The sequence below is a fragment of the Elephantulus edwardii genome, unplaced genomic scaffold (genome assembly GCF_000299155.1).
Source record: "Elephantulus edwardii isolate Elephantulus edwardi_28Jun2011 unplaced genomic scaffold, EleEdw1.0 scaffold00267, whole genome shotgun sequence".
In the NCBI taxonomy this organism is placed as follows: Eukaryota; Metazoa; Chordata; class Mammalia; order Macroscelidea; family Macroscelididae; genus Elephantulus; species Elephantulus edwardii.
In genome coordinates this window covers 207,932-217,968 of record NW_006400017.1, presented here as the reverse complement: position 1 = coordinate 217,968, position 10,037 = coordinate 207,932, and the positions used below count along the sequence as shown (strand labels likewise).

Sequence of the window (10,037 nt, the reverse complement as noted above, 5' to 3'; positions counted from 1 at the left end):
AAATTTACTCACCTTAATTGTAAAGATTATTAAACATTAATGTCAAAGAGAACATAGCCAGCCTAATTGTTTAAGTCCAGCAAGCAACGCCAGCTTGGAGGGCATCGCTGGACACGCTCTCCCAGCTCTCGATGATGCTGCACACTGAACTAAGCTCCTTTTGGCCCCATTTTTGGTTTTTGTTTTCCCCTGCAAAATCTTGGTACATGAACTCATTAATCCTTTAGAAACGCTTTTAAATGGGGGGAAGTGATGCAGGAACTTGAACTCGTCTTAAACGTGGGAGAGGCCTTTCCCTCAGGACACTGGCTGCCTCATCAAGAACATGGGCTGGACAAGAGTGGATAATAAAGACTGCATTGGAACTGATGAAGGAAAGAACTGTTTAAAAGAAATATAGGATTATGTGTGACAGCAGTCCAGAATAAGAGGTACATTGCCAAGTGAACTTGGGGAGGGCAAGGGAGGAAAATGTGCAACAATGAATGAATGAAAATGCAATTTTTCTGTAAACTTTAGTTAAAATCACAATGAAAAAAAAGCAAAACACCAAAATCAGATTATCGTGTTATTAGGCTTTAAAAAATCCCCAAAACATGGGCTAGAAGGCTTTTAAAAGCTCTTTTCCAATCATGAAGTATCTATTCTTATGTTCAGGCACTAGATAGACCCACCCACTTATTATCCTAAGGATCGAGTTACCCCATATCTTGGGATCCTTGGCCAATCGGAAATTTGTAAATTGAGTGTTATCTGAACAACCCAGGGACCAGCTATGAAAAAAAGCAAAATGCCATCTACTACAGATACAGAAGTCATTAGAACTGGGGAGCTCTGGTGGCCTAGTGGCAAGAAGCTGCACTGCAATCCCAGAGGCGCAGGGTTCAAATCCACCAGATGCTCTGCCAGGAAAAGGAGGGACAATCTCCTCCTGTACCAATCAGATCCGATTTGACGGTGTACACACACACACACACACACACACACACACACACAAACACACAAAGTCATTAGAACTGATCAGTCCTGGCTGCCTTTTTTATACAACCTCTCCAATTAGTAGTTTGTCACAGCTACCCTACTGGTGGACCAGTTATGAAGGTGGCCTGTGATAAACACTAGGTGTCTCCGAGTACTCCAGTTATGGACAAATTTCCCAAAGTCTCTACCCACTTAGAACGACACCTTGCATGTTAAGGCTCCCCTTGGTTCACTCTGCCTCCCCTGCTCCCCTGACCCCATTGCTGCAGCTTTCCTCAGCACATACTCTCCTGTGAACCCAAGGCCTTTCTCTCCTTTAAAAAGACTTCAACAGGTTTTCTGCCAGCAGGTTCCCCCCGACCAGTAGGCAGAACTAAGCAATGGGGGAGGTGAAAGATGGCAAACATTTCCTGGGACCTGCCCAATTATGCTTCTCTCAGATATTGACAATAAAGATAACAAAAATCTAAACATATCTTGATTTCTTTTCCTGCATGTCTAAATTTTCATGGTCATCTAAGACCAAAAGACATTGGAAAGAAGAGTTAAATGGTATCAAGTTCCTCATTATCTAGCAAAGAAATTCAAATGAACACTGATACTTACATGATTGCCATTTAAGTCTGAAGAGTATTTGCTATTGTTTTATCCTCTACCTGAGGAGCTCATTGTCCTTGTGTGCCATCAAGTCGACTATGACTCACAGAACCCTATGAACAAGGCTCTAAACCTTGCTCTGCCCTGAGCCAATCTCACCGTTTCCAGTATACCTGACCCCTAGCTACACTGTCAATTTCATTGAAGAGCTTATTTCCTCAAAACATAAAGATATTAATTTGTAATTTTTTTAATAATAGTGAACATCTCAACCATAATGCCTAACAATAAGCAGAATGGTTAAGTAAATTGGCAGTCCCACCTTACCTCCTGAGATAGAAGCAAAGAATGAAATGGGCTGGGGGGGGGGTGGTATCTTCAGTGAACAGTAGAAGGATTCAGAGGTCATGGGAAAGGGGCAAAGCTCTAGTAGCCTCAGCTTTCCTGCCTTTAAGCACGTGGTCCAGAATGCAAGAAAATTCAGGAGGCCGGGGTCCCAGATCTATCTCCATTATGGGCCAGGGGCCACCTGCTGTTTGTAAAGGGAGACTTGGATTCAAGCACTGGGGCCCAATTCTGATCTAAAACAAATTACTGAGAATCCAAATCGAATAACAATACTCTTGAATACCAAGAGCCTTCGACCACTGCTCTTAAGATCAAGGCCAAACTCCCACATGGCCTTCCATGATTGATCCACCCCTACCTTATGGCCTCTTCTGTTATTTACTCTCCAGATACAGGCCAAACTCTTTCCTGCCCACACACTCTCTTGCACATAACCCCTTCCCTGCACTTTACCTAGCTGCTGTTGAACTTTCAGTTTCAAAATTAATGGTACTGCCTCAAAGACACCTTCTTTGATATCCACTTTGGAGGGTCCGTGTTATTCTCTTCATAGCACTTGCCATCATTTAAATATTTATGTAATTAGGTTGATGTTGCTCTCCCCAGTTAATACGTTCTATAAGCAAACTGTTGCTCATAACTGTAACTCTAGTGCATTCATGTTTATTTCTTGTTTAAGCAAATGGGTTTTAAGACGGCCCTCCTCACAAAAAGAGCTCATGGATACGTAATATGCACAGTCATTTACTCTAACAAGGCCCAAAGTTTAGCTTAAACATCCAGTCTGTTTAATTTCTACTAGACACACACTAGAAAAATAAGCTTGAATTTTTTTTTTCTTCTGAAAAAGACAGCTTGCTAGGTGACATGGAACTGAAAGGATACTGTTCACACCTGGAAGTAGTGGTGGCCAAGAGAGCAAGAGTAATTAAAAACTCAAACAAGTAAACTCGAACTTGACTCATAGCCGACCCTTCATCAGATTTCCCGAGGCTGTAAACAGCCTGTGAGATACCCATCTTTCTCCCGAGGAGCAGCTGGTGAATTCAAACCCCCTGCCTTGGGTTAGTGGCGGGACTCCTTGTCCACGAGGCCACAAGCATTCCCTAAGAGAAATGAAGAGGTCAGTATTTGAATGCTGGCTCCACCTCTTTAGATGTGCCTAACTGAGCAGAGGGACTGAACCTCTGAGCCTCACGGTGGCAGTAACATCAACTCCATAAGATTACTGAGGAAGAAACAGTGGGTGTAAAGTACAAGGCGTGGTGCCTAGAATACAGGGAGTAATGTACTGACATTCGATTTTAGGATGGTACCAGTAAATATTCCTACTATCAGCCTGAGCAGCCCCTCTCTCGATGAGCTCTGTATAAATTCAAAGAAACTGCAGAAGGCTAAGCCCCAGGCCCCACCGTCCAGGAGTCAAATCTTGGCGATTTGGCACCCACGGTGGACAGGGAGTGTGCATCAGGGTAGGAAAACACTCCACAACGTGTCTCACGCTTCATTTAATCTGAAGAATTATTACAGGCTCTTCGTCTTCAGATATAAATTATGGATAACGTTACAGAACAAGCAGCGAATTCAACCATTTAAAAACTAAGTTAAGTCTAACGCGGTGTTAAATTGCTGGCCACGGTGCTTTCGATCTGGTGTGTGTGGGTTTTTTTTAAAAAGTCTAGCCTGATCCCATTTCAGTAGACGTGCACCATGCCATAGAGGAATGTCCAGAACAGGACGTAGGTGAAGAGGCCTCCGATGAGACCTCCCGTGAAAAGAGGTCTTCGTGACTTAAAATATTTGTTCCACCGTCTTCCCGCTTTGAGAATCAGGAGCAAGGAGAGCAGGATGGAGGCAAGCAGATAGAAGATGAAGCCGTAGAGGCCGGTGAGGCCGAGGATGCCGGCCGTGGCCCCCGACAGCGCTGACACTGAGGTCCGGCAGTAATCCAGGACGGCGGCGTTGCCCCGCACAGCGGCCTCGCTAATGAACGGCGGCCCTTCCCGCTTGGCCACCACCGCGGCCATCGCATCCGCCGGGGCTAAGCCTCAGCTCTCTCGTGGAACAACCCGGAACTGCAAAAAACCCCCCAAAAAACCCAAAACCCGCAAGTTACAAGTGGTGGCCAGAGCTTGGCAAGTTGTGTTCACGCTGCCCCCTCCCCTTGGGGCTTCTGAGACCTTGCACCCTTCCAGGGTCTCAGACCTGCGGAGATGCTGAGATGCGGAAGGGGTCAGACAAACCGCGGATGAGCTGACACCTTTGCCTTCCACGCCCAGGCTTGCCCAGTTACCTGGAACACAGTGGAGGACACAAATCACTTGGCTTTTCCTCAAACAGGCTGAAGTAGAGACCCCCCCGGCGCCATCTTGCACTGGAGGTTGCTGGGAGAGCGCGGGATGCGCATGCGCTAAAGCCTTGCCTCCGTCCCTTGCCACTCACGCTGTAGACGCCCGGAGGCGACTTAATTGCCTCCCTCCTTTTCTACGCACGTACCGTGACTTCCGAAAGCGGAACAGCGGTCCGTTCAGTGATTGGTTAGAAGGTTGTTAACTATTCATGAGGGGGCGGAACGAGCTGGGCCGTCTTTGTTAACCAGAGAGGGTGCGGCCGTGGCAGTTTTCGCTGCGAGCTGCACGCAGTAGTTCTTGGTTGCGAAAATCAGGGTCGAGATGTCTTACATCCCGGGTCAGCCGGTCACTGCCGTGGTGGTGAGTACGTTAGCGTGGGCTCTTTCGCATCTTGTCCTAGTTTCGCAGAGCAGGAAAACTGACACTGCAAACAGGTTGTCAGAATGCCTGGGCTCCTGCAAACGGGTGAGCTCCTGCAAAGCGGGCTCTGGTTCCGTTCTGTCGAAGCGGAGCCTCAACTCCCTGAACCATCAATTAGGAAGGAATCTGGGGTCCAAGCACCTCATGAAATCGCGGAGTGAGGTCAGTTCCCGCGCACTGTCGCCTGGGGTTTAACTCCTTAAGCGACCCAGGGGGCGGGGGGCGGACAAAGGTTTTGGAACCTGGGAACAGACGACCCTTCCCGAACCTTAGTGTCCCCAGCTGGGCAGCTGCGGGGGGCGGGCGCCGGCCCCTAAGTCCATGAGTCGCAGTCTCTGGAATGAGGAAGTACTTCCTTCGCTCCAGCCGCCGCCGCCCTGCGGAGGGAAATTTGGGAAATGGGAATAGGCTGCCTGCGCAGGAACCCTTTCCTTCATTCCAGCCTCCCCTTTTCGGACTCCACCAATCACCTTCTCAGAATTAAGGCTTACACAGTTTGATCCTTCTCTGAACCTTTTCTAGCACTTGAGGCTTACTGGACCCCATCTGGGAGGTCAGCTAGGACATAAAGTCCAGACACGAGTTTAACAGCTAGATGGGGACACAGTTGGATGACAGAGCAGAGGAGTTGATACTGAGTCTAGTTGTGTCCAGACATAAAGCAAGTGTACATTGTGAAGGACCTAAAAAGTCTATTTCTCTGGAAGTTCCAGAAAACAGAGAAGGGCCTGTCTGGCAAGAGATGGCAGCTGGAAGCCTCAGCCCTAGGGCCCCAGAAACTGACCATGGTATCCTGCAGAGGAGTGTTGAGTAGTTCTGGACTCAGGCAGGTACTGGCAGGAAGCCACTGATAAAGGCGGCATGTGCCAGTGAGCACTGCCTACCAACCCAGGCAATCAGGAAGCAGGGCTGGACCTGCTGACAGCTCTTTTAAGCTTCACCCTTGCTGTACCACCCTGAGCGCCCAGGATCTGATTGGACCAGAGAAAAGGGAGTTTTTCTCCTTACCTGGAAAAAGGGGGTGCAAGTGAGGAGGCAGGTCAATGACAGGTCCCTCTCTGCCAGCTCAAGGGCCTGCAGTCCTTGATTTTGCAGGTGGAGGTAGAGGTGTGAGGGGGCAGGGCTCCCTTGGAGGAGCTCACACTTATTCATGGGCATGAGAACTCTGATCCAGTGGGCCTCAGGGTTCATGTTTCTTGTCCCTTCCCTCTTGGCTGGTCCCAGGGCCACCTTCAAAGTTCTAGGATCCTAACCCGCCTCTCCAGTTTTAACAACACTAAAAAGGTAGCTTTGGGGCCTGACCTCTCCATCTTGCATCTTGGACCCGGGCACCTAGCTCCATGTAAACATTTAAAACATTTTAATCTTTTCCTCTAAATGCTGGTTCCTTCTCAAGACCTGCCTGGATGGCTCCCCCACTCACACTGAAAATACTCTGTACACCCTCCTCCTGGGCCTCTACTCAGGCGTTGGAGCTGGATGTGAGCCTCTCCCCTCAGGAGCAATGCTCAAGTCTGTTGAGCTCACTTGCCTAGCAGCTCAGGTTCCCTGGCCTCCACATCCTACCTCTACGGGACACCTGTTACCTCCAGTCTGTATTGTTGTTGTTGATTGCCTTCGAGCAGAGCACAATTCACAGTGACCCTATGAACAAAAGGCCTGAAGCTCCTCTACAACTATCGACATTTATCAATGTTTGTAGAGTTTCCGGAGGCATGTTGTTTAGAAAGTGGATGCCAGTCCTGCTTCCAACTAGTCTGTATTAATTCTCTGAAATCTTCTTACACTCATATTTGGCCATGCCACCTGGCCCCCCAGGGGGCTCTGGATCAAGATCAGTTGACCAAACTATACCAGAAACCCCTTAAGACCAGGTGCAAATGATCCCTCTTTTGTGAAGCCCCTCAGGTCTGGATAAAAGTGGCTTCTTGGCTTTTCTATTAAAACTCTCAACTCTTGGGGTGAGGTGGTCTTGATAACAGTATCTGAGGGTTCTGAAAGGCCTTACACAGTGGGAGATTAAGGCCCCAGAGCATGAGAGGAGAGCGTGCAAGGGAACTCTTCTGTTCCTGAGTCTTTGGGGAGAGTGACTACATCCCCCACATGGGGCTTTTATCATAGGCTTGCATTCTGCCTTCCTGGTCTGGCCCCCATTTCAGCCTCATGTCAGCTCTCAGGCCCATGACCCACGCTGTATGTGACCATCTCAGGGGAATGTATCCACTGCATCTTTTTGTTTCTTTGGTCAGGGAAACCCTTCCACTGCTTTCTGTGTGCGTTTGATCTTTTCTGCCAGGCTGGGCTGCCTCATTAAGCAGTCTGCACTTTTGTGGGGCTTGATCTCTCCCACCCTATGTGACACCCCTAAGTCACACGTGCCTGAGACCAACAGGGGAAGTGGGGAGCAGCTGAGGATAGATGGTTGTATGGGTGGGTCATATGGCTGAGCTCTGAGTCTCAAGCTGGTGACCAGCTGAGTTCTTGGAGAACACCTGAGCCCTGCCCCATAGCATGGCTCTGAGCAGTCCCAGCAGTCCCCAGGCCACTGCTGGGACACACACCAGATCCATCCCCACACACTCCCAACTCTTTATTTTTTTTCTGCTTGCCAGCAAAGGGTTGAAATTCATAAGCTGCGCCAAGGTGAGAACTTAATTCTGGGCTTCAGCATTGGAGGTGGAATTGACCAGGATCCCTCCCAGAATCCCTTCTCCGAAGATAAGACAGACAAGGTGAGGGGGGTAGGACAGGGTCCTGGGAACTTCTTGTGAGGCAGAGAGGCCCAGATGGCATTTCTCTGCTTCCTGGTTTGGGGTGGAAGAAGCCGACCTTATCCTTCCCAGTACTTCTCTCTCTGAGGGTTCAAGAAATGATCTGGTGGGAAGAAGTAGGATGAAGGTGGAGAGTGGCCCTCTCCAGTCCTCCCACCCCCTCAGATGGCCTGCTGAAGGGAGGTCAGGAGGCAGCCATCAGCAGGGGGTGGAGCTCCTGTGGGGCTGCCAAGCTTTCCTGCCTGGCTGTTTTGGCACAATCTTCTTTGGCCATGTGCCCCAGGGGAAGCTGGGTAAAGGGACAGACAAAACAACTGTCGGGCTGTGCGCCATGGATGAGGGACCAATCCTGAGACCACAGCCCTTGACCTGGACTTTCTCTTTTCAGGGCATTTACGTCACGCGGGTTTCTGAAGGAGGTCCTGCTGAAATTGCTGGGCTGCAAATTGGAGACAAGATCATGCAGGTGACAAAGGTCCCCACGGAGGAAACCACGTGGGCAAGAGGGTCCAAAGCACTTTGGGGTGGGATATCCCTGCCTTCCCAGGGGAGGAGACTTACCAGAGTGGCTTGGGCCTCTGTGCTCGCGAGGCTCCCACAGGTGGCTGGTACTCTTGCCTCTGTCTTCATGAGCCACAGGGCTTGGTGTCCCTCAGCCCAGGGATATCAGCTTTGGGCTTGGATGGGTGACCCTGGGCCCCTTTTCACCTAAAGCCTGTGCAGCTTCTAGATCCCAGCAGGCAGGGAGCTAAGGCGGGCTGTGCTCTCTTTTGCTCAGGTGAATGGATGGGACATGACCATGGTTACCCACGACCAGGCCCGGAAGCGGCTCACCAAGCGCTCAGAGGAAGTGGTTCGCTTGCTGGTGACGAGGCAGTCGCTGCAGAAAGCGGTGCAGCAGTCGATGCTGTCCTAGCAGCCCACCACCGTCCCTGACTTGTGCCTGCCCACCTCTGTACAGTGACACTACCACCCTGTCTACTCCTTGTTCTGGCTTCTGCTGAGTGTTGGGCCTCAGCTCAGAAGGGCAAGAGCTGGTCCCAAAGGCATTTCCTTGAGACCTCCTTTCCCTCTCTCACCTTGGCCCGAGGGTCTGAGACCAGCTCCCTCCCACGGACACAAAGAACTGGAAACAGGGCTTGGAGGTGAGTTGTAGCCAGTCTACAATGGCCCCAGGCTCACCCCCATGCCCTACTGCCTGGCCAGATGGGCAGTGCCCTGTCAGGCAAGGAGATACCAATTCCTGAGAGTTGCCAAAATGCCGGAAAGTGACGGGCGGGACCAGGCCTCTCCCTACACTTTGCCCTGGTTACAGGCTCGGTCCTGCCCTTGTGTGTAAACTGCAGGTCTGTGCCCTGTGCTTGTTCCTACATTTCCAGCAGAGAACTTCTCCACGCACCCCAGCGGCACTGCAGAGGGTGAACCTCCCACCTGTGAACCACAGGGGCACCGGCCTCCCCAGGGTTCACCTGCTTTCAGGATCTAGATGAAGTTCAAGGTTGACATTTCAGGGCAGCTCTCAGGATTGTCAGTGTCTTCTTTGCCTGTGGGTTTTAACTTTTGTATTTTTTTTAATCACCACTTTGATACAAAGCATTTTTTTTATCTTACTATTGGGAGATGCCCACTCTAGTTTTGAATTTCGCACACTAATACATGCCGAGGGCACAAACCACTCCTAGCAAGCTAACCGGCCTTATGTTGTAACTGTAGAAATGGGGCAGTGTGATGCTACCACACCTGAAAATAAACAGCGCTGGGATTCACAAGGGGTCTTTGCTGGAGGAGGGGTTGAGGTGGGTGGGTACGGGTTAGGACAAGAAGCCCAGTTTTGAGAGTAGCTGGTTGGTGTCCTGCAGTTCTGAGTGAAGTCCAGGTGCTTCCAGGCCCACGTGTCTGCAAAGTGGAGAGGCCTTAGATGCATTAGTGAAAACATGCTGGACTTGGCAAGGACCACATGGGAGAGGGGAGCAGAGAGCACTGTCATGGAACTGGATCAAGGAGCCTGGGATGTGTGGTCTCTAGGGTGTCACTCCGGACCCCCAAGTGCTCCTAATTTCCTTTGTGTTTAGTATCAGGCCCCCTGATAGGAACACCCCAAGACCCTTTGACGTATTACAGCTAGAATGCCCCTCAGGTGTTTCCAGGGGCTAATATGGGCCAGGTGGTGGGCCAAGTGGGTAAGGGGATCCCTTTGCCTTGTAAGAGGTGGCAGCTCAAGCAGACCCAGGACATTGATGCTGGCCCAGGACATGGGTCTACCTCGCATTGTCAAAGAAAAGCCACAGTTTTTATATTTCAGATGATGGCTCTCATTTTAAAAGTGTGGTCCCTCAGTCCAAATTTAAAAACCAACATTGAGTGGCCCAGATAAAATAAGTCTGTGTGCTTGAGTAGGGAAAACTGATGCCCTTGTGGGTAAGGAATTGTGCTGCTAATACAAGGGCAGGTGGTTCGAATCCACCAGCTGCTCCAAGAGAAAAACATGGGCAGTCTCCCCTTGTGCGATTTACAGCCTGTGAAAAACCGCAACAGGATCAGCTATGAGTTTGTTTCGCTAGACAGCAGT

At 50.0% G+C, this 10,037-nt stretch overlaps 2 protein-coding genes across 3 annotated transcripts; one reads left to right on the top strand and one right to left on the bottom strand.

Annotated features, from left to right (window-relative positions):
- Positions 1-3,419: 3,419 nt before the first annotated feature.
- EMC6 (ER membrane protein complex subunit 6) lies at positions 3,420-3,994 on the bottom strand. Its single transcript, XM_006899750.1, has one exon. The coding sequence runs from the start codon at positions 3,951-3,953 to the stop codon at positions 3,621-3,623; it is 333 nt and encodes a 110-aa protein (XP_006899812.1). The 5' UTR covers positions 3,954-3,994; the 3' UTR covers positions 3,420-3,620.
- A 598-nt stretch (positions 3,995-4,592) lies between these two features.
- TAX1BP3 (Tax1 (human T-cell leukemia virus type I) binding protein 3) lies at positions 4,593-8,384 on the top strand. Of its 2 annotated transcripts, XM_006899748.1 has the most exons (4): positions 4,593-4,637; positions 7,310-7,429; positions 7,857-7,934; positions 8,247-8,384. In XM_006899748.1, exons 1-4 carry the CDS (start codon positions 4,599-4,601, stop codon positions 8,382-8,384), a joined length of 375 nt encoding a protein of 124 aa, XP_006899810.1. In that variant the 5' UTR covers positions 4,593-4,598. The 2 variants fall into 2 exon arrangements, with proteins under 2 accessions (XP_006899810.1, XP_006899811.1); XM_006899749.1 differs by lacking the exon at positions 7,857-7,934 and having other exon boundaries at positions 4,599-4,637.
- Positions 8,385-10,037: the final 1,653 nt, after the last annotated feature.

Excerpts from the sequence above, each read along its gene's own strand:
- EMC6 (XM_006899750.1), bottom strand. The coding sequence starts at position 3,953 with ATGGCCGCGGTGGTGGCCAAGCGGGAAGGGCCGCCGTTCATTAGCGAG.
- TAX1BP3 (XM_006899748.1), top strand. The coding sequence starts at position 4,599 with ATGTCTTACATCCCGGGTCAGCCGGTCACTGCCGTGGTG. Across the intron at positions 4,638-7,309 it reads AGCCGGTCACTGCCGTGGTG|CAAAGGGTTGAAATTCATAA; the intron begins GTGAGTACGTTA and ends TCTGCTTGCCAG. Across the intron at positions 7,430-7,856 it reads CCGAAGATAAGACAGACAAG|GGCATTTACGTCACGCGGGT; the intron begins GTGAGGGGGGTA and ends TTCTCTTTTCAG.